The 19,513-nt window shown below is 41.4% G+C and overlaps 1 protein-coding gene across 1 annotated transcript in view; it reads left to right on the top strand.

Moving 5' to 3' along the window:
* The window catches only part of COPG2 (COPI coat complex subunit gamma 2), a 73,425-nt gene that overhangs the window by 34,874 nt on the left and 19,038 nt on the right, over nucleotides 1-19,513 (top strand). The window contains exons 13-15 of the mRNA XM_074540364.1: nucleotides 8,831-8,926; nucleotides 11,208-11,451; nucleotides 15,695-15,770. Coding sequence (XP_074396465.1) covers nucleotides 8,831-8,926; nucleotides 11,208-11,451; nucleotides 15,695-15,770 — 416 coding nt within the window. The remainder of the gene's footprint in view (nucleotides 1-8,830; nucleotides 8,927-11,207; nucleotides 11,452-15,694; nucleotides 15,771-19,513) is intronic.

The raw sequence follows: 19,513 nt of genomic DNA, 5'->3' as shown, positions 1-19,513 counted from the left end.
AAGTGAGTTTGTATCACATCAGTCTTGATGCATAGTTAGGGAGCTGTGTTAATTAGGAATTTCTATCTAATTTGTAAATTTTATAGGGACTAAACTGGCAAGAAATTGGTGCATAGTTAGGAAACTGTGTTAATTATTTCTACCTAATTTGTGAGATTTATAGTGACTAAACTGGTAAGAAATTGGTGCACAATTTGGAAACTGTTCATTATCAATTTCTACCTAATTTGTAAATTTTATAGTGATTAAACTGGTAAGAAATTGGTGTGTAGTTAGGGAACTGTGTTAATTAGGAATTTTTACCTAATTTGTAAATTTTATAGGGACTAACCTGGTAAGAAATTGGTGCATAGTTTGGAAACTGTTAATTATGAAATTCTACCTAATCTGTAAGATTGGTAGTGACTAAACTGGCAAGAAATTGGTGCATAGATTAAAAACTGTGTTAATTATGAATTTCTACCTACTCTGTAAGTTTTATAGTGACTAAATTGGTAAGATATTGGTGCATAGTTTGGAAACTGTGTTAATTATTTCTACCTAACTGGGTTAATAATTTCTACTAATTTGTAAATTTTATAGGGACTAATCTGGTAAGAAATTGGTGCATAGTTAGGAAACTATTCATTATGAATTTCTACCTAATTTGTAAGATTTATAGTGACTAAACTGGTAAGAAATTGGTGCATAGTTAGGGAACTGTATTAATTATGAATTTTAACCTAATTTGTAAGATTTGTAGTGACTAAACTGGCAAGAAATTGGTGCACAATTTGGAAACTGTTCATTATCAATTTCTACCTAATTTGTAAATTTTATAGTGACTAAACAGGTAAGAAATTGGTGCACAGTTTGGAAAGTGTGTTAATTATTTCTACCTAACTGTGTTAATAATTTCTACCTAATTTGTAGGTTTTATAGTGACTAAACTGGCAAGAAATTGGTTGCATAATTTGGAAACTGTATTAATTATTAATTTCTACCTAATTTGTAAATTTTATAGTGATTAAATGGGTAAGAAATAGGTGGATAGTTAGAAACTGCATTAATTATGAATTTCTACCTAATTTGTAAGATTGGTAGTGACTAATCTGGTAAGAAATTGGTGCACAGTTTGGAAACTGTGTTAATTATTTCTGCCTAACTCTTTTAATAATTTCTACCTAATTTGTAGGTTTTATAGTGACTAAACTGGCAATATATTGGTGCATAATTTGGAAACTATTCATTATGAATTTCTACCTAATTTGTAAATTTTATACTGACTAATCTGGTAAGAAATTGGTTCACAGTTAGAAAACTGTATTAATTATGAATTCCTACCTAATTTGTAAGATTGGTAGTGACTAATCTAGCAAGAAATTGGTGCATAGTTTAGAAACTGTATTAATTATGAATTTCTACCTAATTTATAAATTTTATAGTGACTAAACTGGCAAGAAATTGGTGCATAGTTTAGAAACTATATTATTTAATAATTTCTACCTAATTTTTAAATTTTATAGTGACTAATCTGGTTAGAAATTGGTGCACAGTTTGGAAAGTGTGTTAATTATGAATTTTATCCTAATTTGTAAGATTTGCAGTGACTAAACTGGTAAGAAATTGGTGCACAGTTTGGAAACTGTTTTAATTATTTCTACCTAACTGTGTTCATAATTTCAACCTAATTTGTAGGTTTTATAGGGACTAATCTGGTAAGAAATTGGTGCATAGTTTGGAAACTGTTAATTATGAAATTCTACCTAATCTGTAAGAGTGGTAGTGACTAATCTAGCAAGAAATTGGTGCATAATTTGGAAACTATTCATTATGAATTTCTACCTAATTTGTAAATTTTATAGTGACTAATCTGGTAAGAAATTGGTGCATAGTTTAGAAACTATATTATTTAATAATTTCTACCTAATTTTTAAATTTTATAGTGACTAAACTGCTAAGAAATTGGTGCATAGTTAGGGAACTGTGTTAATTAGGAATTTCTACCTAATTTGAAAGATTTGCAGTGACTAATCTGGTAAGAAATTGGTGCATAATTTGGAAACTATTCATTATGAATTTCTACCTAATTTGTAAATTTTATAGGGACTAAACTGGTAAGAAATTGGTGCATAGTTAGGGAACTGTGTTAATTAGGAATTTCTACCTAATTTGTAAATTTTGTAGGGACTAAACTGGTAAGAAATTGGTGCAGAGTTTAGAAACTGTGTTAATTATTAATTTCTACCTACTCTGTAAATTTTATAGTGACTAAACTGGTAAGAAATTGGTGCACAGTTTGGAAACGGTGTTAATTATTTCTACCTAACTGTGTTAATAATTTCTACCTAATTTGTAGGTTTTATAGTGACTAAACTGGTAAGAAATTGGTGCATAATTTGGAAACTATTCATTATGAATTTCTACCTAATTTGTAAATTTTATAGTGACTAAACTGGTAAGAAATTGGTGCATAGTTTAGAAACTGTATTAATTATTAATTTCTACCTAATTTGTAAATTTTATAGTGATTCATCTGGTAAGAAATTGGTGCATAATTTGGAAACTATTCATTATGAATTTTTACCCAATTTGTAAATTTTATAGGGACTAAACTGGCAAGAAATTGGTGGATATTTAGGAAACTGTATTAATTATGAATTTTAACCTAATTTGTAAGATTTGCAGTGACTAAACTGGTAAGAAATTGGTGCATAGTTTGGAAACTGTGTTAATTATTTCTGCCTAACTGTGTTAATAATTTCTACCTAATTTGTAGGTTTTATAGTGACTAAACAGGTAAGAAATTGGTGCACAGTTTGGAAACTGTGTTAATAATTTCTACCTAATTTGTAAATTTTATAGGGACTAATCAGGTAAGAAATTGGTGCATAGTTAGGAAACTATTCATTATGAATTTCTACCTAATTTGTAAATTTTATAGTGACTAAACTGGTAAGAAATTGGTGGATAGTTAGGGAACTGTATTAATTATGAATTTTAACCTAATTTGTAAGATTTGTAGTGACTAATCTGGTAAGAAATTGGTGCATAGTTAGGGAACTGTGTTAATTATGAATTTCTACCTAATTTGTAAACTTTATAGTGACTAATCTGGTAAGAAATTGGTGCACAATTTGGAAACTGTGTTAATTATTTCTGCCTAACTCTTTTAATAATTTCTACCTAATTTGTAGGTTTTATAGTGACTAAACTGGCAAGAAATTGGTTGCATAATTTGGAAACTTTTCATTATGAATTTCTACCTAATTTGTAAATTTTATAGTGACTAATCTGGTAAGAAATTGGTGCACAATTTGGAAACTGTATTAATTATTAATTTCTACCTAATTTGTAAGATTTATAGGGACTAAACTGGTAAGAAATTGGTGGATATTTAGGAAACTGTATTAATTATGAATTTTAACCTAATTTGTAAGATTTGCAGTGACTAATCTGGTAAGAAATGGGTGCACAGTTTGGAAATTGTGATAATTATTTCTACCTAACTGTGTTAATAATTTCTACCTAATTTGTAGGTTTTATTGTGACTAATCTGGTAAGAAATTGATGCATAGTTTGGAAACTGTTAATTATGAAATTCTACCTAATCTGTAAGAGTGGTAGTGACTAATCTAGCAAGAAATTGGTGCATAATTTGGAAACTGTATTAATTATGAATTTCTACCTAATTTGTAAATTTTATAGTGACTAAACTGGCAAGAAATTGGTTCATAGTTAGGAAACTGTATTAATTATGAATTTTAACCTAATTTGTAAGATTGGTAGTGACTAAACTGGTAAGAAATTGGTGCATAGTTTGAAAACTGTGTTAATTATTTCTGCCTAACTGTGTTAAGAATTTCTACCTAATTTGTAAATTTTATAGTGACTAAACTGGTAAGAAATTGGTGCATAGTTTAGAAACTGTATTAATTATGAATTTCTACCTAATTTGTAAGAGTGGTAGTGACTAATCTGGTAAGAAATTGGTGCATAGTTAGGGAACTGTGTTAATTAGGAATTTCTACCTAATTTGTAAGATTTGCAATGACTAATCTGGTAAGAAATTGGTGGATAGTTAGGAAACTGTATTAATTATGAATTTTAACCTAATTTGTAAATTTTATATTGATTAATCTGGTAAGAAATTGGTGCACAATTTGGAAACTGTTCATTATCAATTTCTACCTAATTTGTAAATTTTATAGTGACTAAACTGGTAAGAAATTGGTGCACAGTTTGGAAAGTGTGTTAATTATTTCTGCCTAACTGTGTTCATAATTTCTGCCTAATTTGTAGGTTTTATAGTGACTAATCTGGTAAGAAATTGGTGCATAGTTAGGGAACTGTGTTAATTAGGAATTTCTATCTAATTTGTAAGATTTGCAGTGACTAATCTGGTAAGAAATTGGTGCATAGTTTGGAAACTGTTAATTATGAAATTCTACCTGATCTGTAAGATTGGTAGTGACTAATCTAGCAAGAAATTGGTGCATAATTTGGAAACTATTCATTATGAATTTCTACCTAATTTGTAAATTTTATAGTGACTAATCTGGTAAGAAATTGGTGCACAGTTTGAAAATTCTGTTAATTATTTCTACCTAACTGTGTTAATTATTTCTACCTAATTTGTAAATTTTATAGTGACTAAACTGGCAATATATTGGTGCATAATTTGGAAACTATTCATTATGAATTTCTACCTAATTTGTAAATTTTATAGTGACTAAACTGGTAAGAAATTGGTGCATAGTTTGGAAACTGTGTTAATTATTTCTACCTAACTGTGTTAATTATTTCTACCTAATTTGTAAATTTTATAGTGACTAAACTGGTAAGAAATTGGTGCATAGTTAGGAAACTGTGTTAATTATGAATTTTAACCTAATTTGTAAATTTTATAGTGGCTAATCTGGTACGAAATTGGTGGATAGTTAGGAAACTGCATTAATTATGAATTTCTACCTACTCTAAATTTTATAGTGACTAAACAGGTAAGAAATTGGTTCATAGTTAGGAAACTGTGTTAATTATGAATTTTAACCTAATTTGTAAAATTTGCAGTGACTAATCTGGTAAGAAATTGGTGCATAGTTAGGGAACTGTGTTAATTATTTCTACCTAACTCTGTTAATAATTTCTACCTAATTTGTAGGTTTTATAGTGACTAAACTGGTAAGAAATTGGTGGATAGTTAGGAAACTGTATTAATTATGAATTTCTACCTAATTTATAAATTTTATAGTGGCTAAACTGGTAAGAAATTGGTGCATAGTTTGGAAACTGTTAATTATGAAATTCTCCCTAATCTGTAAGATTGGCAGTGACTAATCTAGCAAGAAATTGGTGCATAGATTAAAAACTGTGTTAATTATGAATTTCTACCTAATTTTTAAGATTGGTAGTGACTAAACTGGTAAGAAATTGGTGCATAATTTGGAAACTGTTCATTATCAATTTCTACCTAATTTGTAAATTTTATAGTGACTAAACTGGTAAGAAATTGGTGCATAGTTTAGAAACTGTGTTAATTAGGAATTTCTACCTAATTTGTAAGATTTGCAGTGACTAAACTGATAATAAATTGGTGCACAGTTTGGAAACTGTTAATTATGAAATTCTACCTGATCTGTAAGAGTGGTAGTGACTAATCTAGCAAGAAATTGGTGCATAATTTGGAAACTATTCATTATGAATTTCTACCTAATTTGTAAATTTTATATTGATTAATATGGTAAGAAATTGGTGCATAGTTAGGGAACTGTTCATTATGAATTTCAACCTAATTTGTAAATTTTATAGTGACTAAACTGGTAAGAAATTGGTGCATAGTTAGGGAGCTGTGTTAATTAGGAATTTCTACCTAATTTGTAAGATTTGCAGTGACTAATCTGGTAAGAAATTGGTGCACAGTTTGGAAACTGTTAATTATTTCTACCTAACTGTGTTAATAATTTCTACCTAATTTGTAAATTTTATAGTGACTAAACTGGTAAGAAATTGGTGGATATTTAGGAAACTGTATTAATTATGAATTTTAACCTAATTTGTAAGATTGGTAGTGACTAATCTGGTAAGAAATTGGTGCACAATTTGGAAACTGTTCATTATCAATTTCTACCTAATTTGTAAATTTTATAGTGACTAAACTGGTAAGAAATGGGTGCACAGTTTGGAAATTGTGTTAATTATTTCTGCCTAACTGTGTTAATAATTTCTACCTAATTTGTAAATTTTATAGTGACTAAACAGGTAAGAAATTGGTGGATATTTAGGAAACTGTATTAATTATGAATTTTAACCTAATTTGTAAGATTGGTAGTGACTAATCTGGTAAGAATTGGTGCACAGTTTGGAAACTGTGTTAATTATTTCTACCTAATTTGTAAATTTTATAGTGACTAATCTGGTAAGAAATTGGTCCACAATTTGGAAACTGTATTAATTATTAATTTCTACCTAATTTGTAAGTTTTATAGTGACTAATCTGTTAAGAAATTGGTGCATAGTTAGGGAACCGTGTTAATTATTTCTGCCTAACTGTGTTAATAATTTCTACCTAATTTGTAGGTTTTATAGTGGCTAAACTGGCAAGAAATTGGTGCATAATTTGGAAACTATTCATTATGAATTTCTACCTAATTTGTAAATTTTATATTGATTAATCTGGTAAGAAATTGGTGCATAATTTGAAGCTGTTCATTATGAATTTCTACCGAATTTGTAAATTTTATAGGGACTAATCTGGTAAGAAATTGGTGCATAGTTAGGAAACTGTTCATTATGAATTTCTACCTAATTTGTAAGATTGGTAGTGACTAATCTGGTAAGAAATTGGTACATAATTTAGAAACTATTCATTATGAATTTCTACCTAATTTGTAAATTTTATATTGATTAATCTGGTAAGAAATTGGTGGATAGTTAGGAAACTGTATTAATTATGAATTTTAACCTAATTTGTAAGATTTGCAGGGACTAATCTGGTAAGAAATTGGTGCACAGTTTGGAAATTGTGTTAATTATTAATTTCTACCTACTCTAAGTTTTATAGTGACTAAACAGGTAAGAAATTGGTTCATAGTTAGGGAACTGTGTTCATTATGAATTTTAACCTAATTTGTAAGATTTGCAGTGACTAATCTGGTAAGAAATTGGTGGATAGTTTGGAAACTGTTAATTATGAAATTCTACCTAATCTGTAAGAGTGGTAGTGACTAATCTAGCAAGAAATTGGTGCATAATTTAGAAACTGTGTTCATTATGAATTTCTACCTAATTTGTAAGATTTGCAGTGACTAATCTGGTAAGAAATTGGTGCACAGTTTGGAAACTGTGTTAATTATTTCTACCTAACTGTGTTAATAATTTCTACCTAATTTGTAAATTTTATAGTGACTAAACTGGCAAGAAATTGGTGCGTAGTTAGGAAACTGCATTAATTATTAATTTCTACCTAATTTGTAAGTTTTATATTGATTAATCTGGTAAGAAATTGGTGCATAGTTAGGAAACTATTCATTATGAATTTCTACCTAATTTGTAAATTTTATCATGACTAAACAGGTAAGAAATTGGTGCACAGTTAGGAAACTGTGTTAATTATGAATTTTTACCTAATTTGTAAATTTTATAGTGACTAAACTGGTAAGAAATTGGTGCATAGTTTAGAAACTGTATTCATTATGAATTTCTACCTAATTTGTAAATTTTATATTGATTATTCTGGTAAGAAGTTGGTGCATAGTTTGGAAAGTTTGTTAATTATTTCTGCCTAACTGTGTTAATAATTTCTACCTAATTTGTAAATTTTATAGGGACTAATCTGGTAAGAAATAGGTTCAGGATAGGTCAGCTGTACCTGTTCCATCATGAGGAGCACAGCTTGAGTCCTTGTTCTTATTTATGAGAAAAATAAGTGTTAGACAAGTTGGAAATTGCAGAGGGTTTTAATGAGAGAATGTGAGAAATTAAAATTAGAGAGGGAAGGGAAGGGAGGAAGGAGAGGGAAAAGGGGGGAAGGGGAAGGGGAAGGGGAAGGGGAAGGGGAAGGGGAAGGGGAAGGGAAGGGAAGGGAAGGGAAGGGAAGGGAAGGGAAGGGAAGGGAAGGGAAGGAAAGGAAAGGAAAGGAAAGGAAAGGAAAGGAAAGGAAAGGAAAGGAAAGGAAAGGAAAGGAAAGGAAAGGAAAGGAAAGGAAAGGAAAGGAAAGGGAAAAGGAAAGGGGAAATTTCAAGGAAATTTCAAGGAAAGGGGAAATTTCAAGGAAAGGAAATTTCAAGGAAAGGAAATTTCAAGGAAAGGAAAGGAAAGGAAAGGAAGTTTCAAGGAAAGGAAAGGAAATTTCAAGGAAAGGAAATTTCAAGGAAAGGAAATTTCAAGGAAAGGAAATTTCAAGGAAATTTCAAGGAAATTTCAAGGAAATTTCAAGGAAATTTCAAGGAAATTTCAAGGAAATTTCAAGGAAATTTCAAGGAAATTTCAAGGAAAGGAAAGGAAAGGAAAGGAAAGGAAAGGAAAGGAAAGGAAAGGAAAGGAAAGGAAAGGAAAGGAAAGGGAAGGGAAGGGAAGGGAAGGGAAGGGAAGGGAAGGGAAGGGAAGGGAAGGGAAGGGAAGGGAAGGGAAGGGAAGGGAAGGGAAGGGAAGGGGAAATTTCAAGGAAAGGAGAAAGGAAAGGAAAGAGAGTTTGAGTTAACACACTCCATCCTAAATTCCATTTTTTTCCACAGACCAGCCTTTGCACAAACCCTGAGAATCCACCAGCTGCTTTTTCTCCTTGCCCATGGATTCACTGAGCTGTGTTTTCCCAGGATCTGATCCATGACCCTGTCCCTGTGTGTCCCCTCAGGTGGTGGTGGTGCAGGCCATCAGTGCCCTGTGCCAGAAGTACCCGCGCAAGCACGGCGTGATGATGACCTTCCTGTCCAACATGCTCAGGGATGATGTACGTGGGGCTGCTGCTCTGGCACGGTTTGGGCACATTTTGGGCCTGCTGGGTGGTGGGAAGGTCCCTTCTGTCAGTGGGGAATGAGGGATTGCAGGTCCTGCTGGGTCAGAGCTGTGGGAAATGCTTGGGAATGGGGGAGGCCTTCAGGGGCGCCATAGAGAACAGGCTGGGCAGAGTTAAAGGAGTGAAATTGGGATTTATTAAAGGCCTTTGATAGGTGCAGAGGCTGCCTGGAAGACAAAAATAAAGGAATAAAATAGGGATTTATTAAAGGCCTTCAATGGGTACTCCTGGTGCCTTGAGAGGCCACCTAGAGCAGAGACTAGACAAAAATAAAGGAATAAAATTGGGATTTATTAAAGGTCTTCAATAGGTATAGAGGCTATCTAGAACAGAGGCTAGACAAAAATAAAGGAATAAAATTGGGATTTATTAAAAGCCTTAATGGATACAGAGTCTGCCTGGAACACAGACTAGACAAAAATAAAGGAATAAAATAGGGATTTATTAAAGGTTTTCAATGGGTACTCCTGGTGCCTTGAGAGGCCACCTAGAGCAGAGGCTGGGCAGAGTTAAAGGAGTAAAATTGGGATTTGTTAAAGGTCTTCGATAGGTACAGAGGCTGCCTTGAAGACAAAAATAAAGGAATAAAATAGGGATTTGTTAAAGGCCTTCAGTAGGTATAGAGGCTATCTAGAACAGAGACTAGACAAAAATAAAGGAATAAAATAGGGATTTATTAAAGGCCTTCAATGGGTACAGAGGCTGCCTGGAACAGAGGCTGGACAGTTAAAGCAATAAAATTGGGATTTATTAAAGGTCTTCAGTAGGTATAGAGGCTGCCTGGAACAGAGGCTGGACAAAAATAAAGGAATAAAATTGGGATTTGTTAAAGGCCTCCATGGATACACCTCATGCCTTGAGAGGCTACTTATAACAGAGGCTAGACAAATATAAAGGAATAAAAAAGCTAAAATCCTGAGTTTGGAGTTCTACCTAAAGCAGTACAGGATTTGAAAACCACAAAAGCTAAAATCCTGAGTTTGGAGTTCTAACTAAAGCAATACAGAGTTTGAAAACCACAAAAGTTAAAATCCTGAGTTTGGAGTCCAGAGTTTGAAAACCACAAAAGCTAAAATCCTGAGTTTGGAGTTATAATTAAAGCAATACAGGATTTGAAAACCACAAAAGTTAAAATCCTGAGTTTGGAGTTCTAACTAAAGCAATACAGAGTTTGAAAACCACAAAAGCTAAAATCCTGAGTTTGGAGTTATACCTAAAGCAGTCCAGGGTTTGAAAAACATAAAAGTTAAAATCCTGAGTTTGGAGTCCAGAGTTTGAAAACCACAAAAGCTAAAATCCTGAGTTTGGAGTTCAGGGTTTGAAAACCACAAAAGCTAAAATCCTGAGTTTGGAGTCCAGAGTTTGAAAACCACAAAAGCTAAAATCCTGAGTTTGGAGTTCTGCCTAAAGCAGTCCAGGGGTTGAAAACCACAAAAGTTAAAATCCTGAGTTTGGAGTTCAGGGTTTGAAAACCACAAAAGCTGAAATCCTGAGTTTGGAGTTCTACCTAAAGCAATACAGAGTTTGAAAAACATAAAAGTTAAAATCCTGAGTTTGGAGTCCAGAGTTTGAAAACCACAAAAGGTAAAATCCTGAGTTTGGAGTTCTACCTAAAGCAGCCCAGGGTTTGAAAACCACAGAAGCTAAAATCCTGAGTTTGGAGTTCTACCTAAAGCAACACAGAGTTTGAAAACCACAAAAGTTAAAATCCTGAGTTTGGAGTCCAGAGTTTGAAAACCACAAATGAGTTTGGAGTTATACCTAAAGCAGTCCAAGGGTGGAAAACCACAAAAGCTAAAATCCTGAGTTTCTAAAGCAGTCCAGGGTTTGAAAAATATAAAAGTTAAAATCCTGAGTTTGGAGTTATAACTAAAGCAATACAGAGTTTGAAAACCACAAAAGTTAAAATCCTGAGTTTGGAGTCCAGAGGTTGAAAACTACAAAAGCTAAAATCCTGAGTTTGGAGTTCTACCTAAAGCAGTCCAAGGGTTGAAAACCACAAAAGTTAAAATCCTGAGTTTGGAGTCCTGAGTTTGAAAACCACAAAAGGTAAAATCCTAACGCTGAGGATGCTCAGAGGGCTGGGAGTGCCCTGCCAGCACATCCAGCCCATTTCCCCCCCAGTTTGCACACAGGATTGTTTTCTCCATGGGAAGCAGTCAGTGAAGCACCAATGGCTCAAACCCACACTCAGTGTCCCCGTGTCCCTTTTCAGGGTGGCTTTGAGTACAAGAGAGCCATCGTGGACTGCATCATCAGCATCATCGAGGAGAACCCCGAGAGCAAGGAGGCCGGGCTGGCTCACCTGTGCGAGTTCATCGAGGACTGCGAGCACACCGTGCTGGCCACCAAGATCCTGCACCTGCTGGGCAAGGAGGGGCCCAGGACCCCCTGCCCCTCCAAGTACATCCGCTTCATCTTCAACAGGGTGGTGCTGGAGAACGAGGCTGTCAGGGCTGGTGAGTGCAGCTGCAGGCCTGCAGTTGTGGCTCATTGCCTTTAATTCCACCTGGAAATGAAATTTGAGATAATTGTAGTAAGGTGTCCTGGTTTTAGGGCAAATTTGGGAGAAAATCTCCAAAGGGCTTTCTCAAAAACCCCTTTGAGAGAGGGCAATGAGGTTGTCAGGGCTGGTGAGTGCAGCTCCTGGCATGGAATTCTGGCTCCTTGCCTTTTCCTCAAACTGGAAAGGAAATTTGAAAATTTTAGAGAGGTGTCCTTGTTTAGGGTAAATCTGGGAGAAAATCTCCAAAGAGCTTTCTCAAAAACCCCTTTGAGAGAGAGGAAGGAGGCTGTCAGGGCTGGGGAGTGCAGCTGCAGGTCTGGAGTTGTGGCTCATTGCCTTTAATTCCACCTGGAAATGAAATTTGAGATAATTGTAGTAAGGTGTCCTGGTTTAGGGTAGATCTGAGAGAAAACCTCCAAAGTGGTTTCTCCAAAGGGGTTCCTCTAGAAACTCCAAAGGGCTTTCTCAAAAACCCCATTGAGAGAGGGCAATGAGTCTGTCAGGGCTGGTGAGTGCAGCTCCAGGTCTGCACTTGTGCCTCCTTGCCTTTCCTCAACATGGAAATGAAATTCTAAAATTTTAGAGAAGTGTCCTGATTTAGAGTGAATCTGGGAGAATCTCCAGAGGGGTTTCTCTAGAAAGATTCAAGCAGCCCCACTCTGTGCTGGCCTCCAAGATCCTGCACCTGCTGGGCAAGGAGGGGCCCAGGACCCCCTGTCCCTCCAAGTACATCCGCTTCATCTTCAACAGGGTGGTGCTGGAGAACGAGGCTGTCAGGGCTGGTGAGTGCAGCTGCAGGCCTGCAGTTGTGGCTCATTGCCTTTCCTCAAACTGGGAATGGAATTTGAAAATTTTAGAGAGGTGTCCTGGTTTAGGGTAAATTTGAGAGAATCTCCAAAGGGGTTTCTCAAAAACCCCTTTGAGAGAAGGCAACGAGCCTGTGAGGGCTGTGAGAATTCCAGGCCTTGTATTCTGCCTCCTTGCCTTTTCCTCAAACAGGAAAGGAAATTCAAAAGTTTTAGAAAGGTGTCCTGGTTTAGGGTAAATCTGGGAGAAAACCTTCAAAGGGGCTCCTCTATAATCTCCAAAGGGGTTTCTCTAGAAAGATTTAAGCAGCCCCACTCTGTGCTGGCCACCAAGATCCTGAACCTGCTGGGTAAGGAGGGGCCCAGGGTGGTGCTGGAGAACAAGGCTGTGAGGGCTGTGAGAATTCCAGGCCTGCAATTCTGGCTCATTGCCTTTTGCTCAAAGTGGAAGTGAAATCTGAGATAATTTTAGGAAGGTGTCTTGGTTTTAGGGTAAATCTGGGAGAAATTCCAAAGAGGTTTCTCAAAAACCCCTTTGGGAGAGGAGAACAAGGCTGTCAGGGCTGGTGAGTGCAGCTGCAGGCCTGCAGTTCTGGCTCCTTGCCTTTAATTCATCCTGGAAATGAAATTTGAGATAATTGCAGTAAGGTATCTTGGTTTTAGGGCAAATTTGGGAGAAAATCTCCAAAGGGCTTTCTCCAAAGGGCTTTCTCAAAAACCCCTATGGGAGAGGGCAATGAGTCTGTCAGGGCTGGTGAGTGCAGCTGCAGGCCTGGAGTTGTGGCTCATTGCCTTTTCCTCAAACTGGGAATGGAATTTGAAAATTTTAGAGAGGTGTCCTGGTTTAGGGTAAATCTGGGAGAAAATCTTCGAAGGGGTTTCTCAAAAACCCCATTGAGAGAGGGCAACGAGGCCATGAGAGCTGGTGAGTGCAGCTCCTGGCATGGAATTCTGGCTCCTTGCCTTTCCTCAAACTGGAAAGGAAATTTGAGATAATTTTAGAAAGGTGTCCTGGCTTAGGGCAAATCTGGGAGAAATTCCAAAGAGGTTTCTCAAAAACCTCTTTGAGAGAGGGCAATGAGTCTGTCAGGGCTGGTGAGTGCAGCTCCAGGTCTGCAGTTCTGGCTCCTTGCCTTTCCTCAAAGTGGAAAGGAAATTTGAGATAATTGTAGTAAGGTGTCTTGGTTTAGGGTAAATTTGAGAGAAAACCTCCAAAGGGGTTTCTCAAAAACCACATTGAGAGAGGGGAAGAAGGCTCTCAGCGCTGGTGAGTGCAGCTCCAGGTCTGGAGTTGTGGCTCCTTGCCTTTCCTCAAACTGGAAAGGAAATCTGAGATAATTTTAGAAAGGTGTCTTGGTTTTAGGGCAAATTTGGGAGAAAATCTCCAAAGGGCTTTCTCCAAAGGGCTTTCTCAAAAACCCCTTTGAGAGAGGGCAATGAGTCTGTCAGGGCTGGTGAGTGCAGCTGCAGGCCTGGAGTTGTGGCTCATTGCCTTTAATTCCACCTGGAAATGAAATGTGAGATAATTGTAGTAAGGTATCTTGGTTTTAGGGCAAATTTGGGAGAAGACCTTCAAAGAGGTTTCTCAAAAACTCCATTGAGAGAGGGCAATGAGTCTGTCAGGGCTGGTGAGTGCAGCTGCAGGCCTGGAGTTGTGGCTCATTGCCTTTTCCTCAACCTGGGAATGGAATTTGAAAATTTTAGAGAGGTGTCCTGGTTTAGGGTAAATCTGGGAGAAAATCTTCGAAGGGGTTTCTCAAAAACCCCTTTGAGAGAGGGCAACAAGGCTGTGAGGGCTGTGAGAATTCCAGGCCTGGAGTTGTGGCTCATTGCCTTTTCCTCAAACTGGGAATGGAATGTGAGATAATTGTAGTAAGGTGTCCTGGTTTAGGGTAAATCTGGGAGAATCTCCAAAGGGGTTTCTCTAGAAAGATTCAAGCAGCCCCACTCTGTGCTGGCCACCAAGATCCTGCACCTGCTGGGCAAGGAGGGGCCCAGGGTGGTGCTGGAGAACAAGGCTGTGAGGGCTGTGAGAATTCCAGGCCTGCAATTCTGGCTCATTGCCTTTTCCTCAAAGTGGAAGTGAAATCTGAGATTACTTTAGAAAGGTGTCTTGGTTTTAGGGCAAATTTGGGAGAAATTTCAAAGAGGTTTCTCAAAAACCCCTTTGAGAGAGGGCAAGGAGCCGGTGAGGGCTGTGAGAATTCCAGGCCTTGTATTCTGCCTCCTTGCCTTTCCTCAAACTGGAAAGGAAATCTGAGATAATTGTAGTAAGGTGTCCTGGTTTTAGGGTAAATTTGGGAGAAAATCTCCAAAGGGCTTTCTCAAAAACCCCTTTGAGAGAGGGCAACAAGGCTGTGAGGGCTGTGAGAATTCCAGGCCTTGTATTCTGGCTCCTTGCCTTTTCCTCAAACTGGAAAGGAAATTTGAGATAATTTTAGAGACGTGTCTTAGTTTTAGGGCAAATTTGGGAGAAATTCCAAAGAAGTTTCTCAAAAACCCCATTGAGAGAGGAGAACAAGGCTGTCAGAGCTGGTTAGTGCAGCTCAGGGCCTGCAGTTCTGGCTCTTTGCCTTTTTGTTAAATCCCACATGCAAAGAACTCTCAGAACTTTGGGGCTGTAAGCCAAAGCTTAGAATTAAACACAAAACTTGATCTGAGACCTTAGGAAAAAACTTCCAAACTTAAGTGCTAAAAGTGAGAATATGAATTTATAGTTTAGAGCAGAGACACATTAAAATAAGCAAAGTTTAGAGTTTTAAAGTTGAAGATATAGGAAAAAAAACAGTTAACAGAGATAAAGAGTTTAGAATGTAGTACTGTAAGTTTGTGTCATAACATAATTAACTAAAAAAGTTTACACTATAACATAAATCCATAAAACAAAATATTTAAAGATTATGTCAAAACAATAAATATCCTTATTAACAGTGTTTTATTAGTCAATAGAGCCTTAAAAAGAATCTTGTAGCCTTCTAAACCAAACTGTAACAATATAAACCAAATTCACCCTTCCTATCTGTGTGAACAATAAACCACATCATCCAGAACAATTCAAAAATCCCATCTCAAATTCCTTCCAAAGTAAATTATCGCACCTTTCCCTCGACCTGGAAATGGAATTGGAGATCATTTTAGTGGGGAGTGTCCTGGTTTAGGAGAAATTTGGGAGAAAAACATCAAAGGGGTTTCTTAGAAAGCAGATTGCAGCTGGTTCCCAGAGCTTGATCACAGAATTATTTCCATGTGGAAATACAGGAATAGTTGAGTCTTTCCCTATCACTGAAAGGTTTCTGGTGTGGAAGAGCTGCATTAATTGGAATTTCAGGGCTGTGAGGATGAGTTTGTGCAGAACCTGGGCTGCTCTGACCCTGCCTGTTCTCTCTGCAGCTGCTGTCAGTGCTCTGGCCAAGTTTGGGGCCCAGAACGAGAATCTGCTCCCCAGCATCCTGGTGCTGCTGCAGAGGTCAGTGGGGCTGGGGGACACGGGGGGCTGCAGATGGGGGACAGCACTGGGCTGGCACTGGGGGACATTGATGGCAGCGAACGGGGTGACAGCACTGGGCTGGTACTGAGGGGACACTGATGGGTGCACACAATGTCCCAGCAGCTGGGCTGGCACTGGGGGACACTCTGGTGGCTGCAAAAAGGGTCACAGCAGCTGGGCTGGCACTGGGGGACACTGGGGGTGCACACAATGTCACAGCACTGGGCTGGCACTGGGGGACACTGATGGCTGCACACAATGTCACAGCAGCTGGGCTGGCACTGGCACTGGGGGACACTGATGGCAGCAAACGGAGTGACAGCAGCTGGGCTGGCATTGAGGGGACACTGATGGCAGCACACAATGTCCCAGCAGCTGGGGCTGGCACTGGCACTGAGGGGACACTCTGGTGGCTGCAAACAGGGTGACAGCAGCTGGGCTGGCACTGGGGGACACTGGGGGTGCACACAATGTCACAACAGCTGGGCTGGCACTGGGGGACACTCTGGTGGCTGCAGATGGTGTGACAACAGCTGGGCTGGCACTGGCACTGAGGGGACACTGATGGCTGCAAAAAGGGTCCCAGCAGCTGGGCTGGCACTGGGGGACACTGATGGCTGCACACAAGGTGACAGCAGCTGGGCTGGCACTGGGGGACACTGGAGGACACTGATGGCTGCAAACAGGGTGACAGCAGCTGGGCTGGCACTGGCACTGAGGGGACACTGATGGCTGCAAACGGGGGTGACAGCACTGGGCTGGCACTGAGGGACACTGGGGGTGCACACAATGTCCCAGCAGCTGGGCTGGCACTGTCACTGGGGGTGCACACAATGTCACAGCAGCTGGGCTGGCACTGGGGACACTGGTGGCTGCACACAATGTCCCAGCAGCTGGGCTGGCACTGGCACTGGGGGACACTGATGGCTGCAAACAGGGTGACAGCAGCTGGGCTGACACTGGCACTGGGGGACACTGATGGCAGCACACAAGGTGACAACAGCTGGGCTGGCACTGGGGGACACTGATGGGTGCACACAATGTCACAGCAGCTGGGCTGGCACTGGGGGACACTCTGGTGGCTGCAAACGGGGTGACAGCACTGGGCTGGCATTAGGGGGACACTGATGGCTGCAGATGGGGTGACAGCACTGGGCTGGCACTGGGGGACACTGGGGGTGCACACAGGGTGACAGCAGCTGGGCTGGCACTGGGGGACATTCTGATGGCAGCACACAATGTCCCAGCAGCTGGGCTGGCACTGAGGGGACACTGATGGCTGCAAACAGGGTGACAGCACTGGGCTGGCATTAGGGGGACACTGGTGGCTGCAGATGGGATGACACCAGCTGGGCTGGCACTGGGGAAAAGGGTGGCAGCAAATGGGGTCACAGCAGCTGGGCTGGCACTGGGGGACACTCTGGTGGCTGCACACAGTGTCACAACAGCTGGGCTGGCACTGGGGGACACTGGGGGTGCACACAATGTCCCCGCAGCTGGGCTGGCACTGGGGGGACACTGATGGCTGCAGATGGGGTGACAGCAGCTGGGCTGGCACAGGGGGACACTGGGGGTGCACACAATGTCCCAGCAGCTGGGCTGGCACTGGGGGACACTGATGGCTGCACACAAGGTGACAGCACTGGGCTGGCACTGGCACTGGGGGACACTGATGGCTGCAGATGGGGTGACAGCACTGGGCTGGCACTGTGGGACACTGATGGCAGCAAACAGGGTGACAGCAGCTGGGCTGGCACTGGCACTGGGGGCACTGATGGCTGCAAACATTGTCACAACAGCTGGGCTGGCACTGAGGGGACAGTGATGGCAGCACACAATGTCACAGCAGCTGGGCTGGCACTGGCACTGGGGGACACTGATGGGTGCACACAATGTCACAGCAGCTGGGCTGGCACTGGGGGACACTGATGGGGGCACACAATGTCCCAGCAGCTGGGCTGGCACTGGCACTGGGGGACACTGATGGCAGCAAACAGGGTGACAGTAGCTGGGCTGGCACTGGGGGACACTGGGGGTGCACACAATGTCCCAGCAGCTGGGCTGGCACTGAGGGACACTCTGGTGGCTGCACACATTGTCACAGCAGCTGGACTGGTACTGGGGGACACACTGGTGGCTGCAAACGGGGTGACAGCACTGGGCTGGCACTGGGGGACACTGATGGCTGCAGACAGGGTGACAATAGCTGGGCTGGCACTGGGGGACACTGGGGGTGCACACAATGTCCCAGCAGCTGGGCTGGCACTGGCACTGAGGGACACTCTGGTGGCTGCAAACAGGGTGACAGCAGCTGGGCTGGCATTAGGGGGACACTGATGGCTGCACACACGGTGACAGCACTGGGCTGGCACTGGGGGACACTGGTGGCTGCAGATGGGGTGACAGCACTGGGCTGGCACTGGGGGACACTGATGGCTGCACACAAGGTGACAATAGCTGGGCTGGCACTGGGGGACACTGATGGCTGCACACAATGTCCCAGCAGCTGGGCTGGCACTGGGGGACACTCTGGTGGCTGCAAACAGGGTGACAATAGCTGGGCTGGCACTGAGGGGACACTGAGAGTGCACACAATGTCACAGCAGCTGGGCTGGCACTGAGGGGACACTGGGGGTGCACACATTGTCACAGCAGCTGGGGCTGGCACTGGCACTGGGGGGACACTGGTGGCTGCAAACAGGGTGACAGCAGCTGGGCTGGCATTAGGGGGACACTAATGACAGCAAACAGGGTGACAATAGCTGGGCTGGCACTGGGGGACACTGATGGCTGCACACAATGTCCCAGCAGCTGGGCTGGCACTGGGGGACACTGATGGCTGCACACAATGTCACAGCAGCTGGGCTGGCACTGGGGGACACTGATGGCTGCAAACGGAGTGACAGCAGCTGGGCTGGTACTGGGGGACACTGGGGGTGCACACAGTGTCCCAGCAGCTGGGCTGGCACTGAGGGACACTGATGGGAGCAAACAGGGTGACAGCACTGGGCTGGCACTGGGGGGACACTGGGGGTGTGCACAATGTCACAGCAGCTGGGCTGGCACTGGGGGACAGTGATGGGTGCAAACAGAGTGACAACAGCTGGGCTGGCACTGGGGGACACTGATGGCAGCAAACATTGTCCCAGCAGCTGGGCTGGCACTGGCACTGCGGGGACACTCTGGTGGCTGCAAACAGGGTGACAGCAGCTGGGCTGGCACTGAGGGGACACTGATGGGTGCACACAATGTCCCAGCAGCTGGGCTGGCACTGGGGAACACTGATGGCTGCAGATGGGGTGACAGCAGCTGGGCTGGCACTGGGGGACACTGATGGCAGCACACAATGTCACAGCAGCTGGGCTGGCACTGGGGGACACTGGGGGTGCACACAATGTCCCAGCAGCTGGGCTGGCACTGGGGCTGGCAGTCCCAGCTGGGGAGTGGGAAGTTACTCTGTCACCTCTCCTGGGTGGCAGAGCACTGCTGGAGGAAGGGGCACAGGGAGGTGAAGGATGGCATCAGCCATGCAAACATGGGGTGTGATTTGGTCTGAGGACGTTGCTCAGGGGGTGATAAATCACTGACTCAGTGACTGCTTTGGGTTGGAAGAGCTTGAAACTCATCCAGTGCCACCCCTGCCACCGTGCCAGGGTGCTCCAAGCCCATCCAGCCTGGCCTGGATCTTCCAAGGCCTCCCCATCCTCACATCCAACCTCAAT

This window comes from Zonotrichia albicollis, chromosome 4 (assembly GCF_047830755.1).
Source record: "Zonotrichia albicollis isolate bZonAlb1 chromosome 4, bZonAlb1.hap1, whole genome shotgun sequence".
In the NCBI taxonomy this organism is placed as follows: domain Eukaryota; kingdom Metazoa; phylum Chordata; class Aves; order Passeriformes; family Passerellidae; genus Zonotrichia; species Zonotrichia albicollis.
Note: the sequence above shows the minus strand (reverse complement) of the source record. Positions and strands in the feature narration are given on the sequence as shown.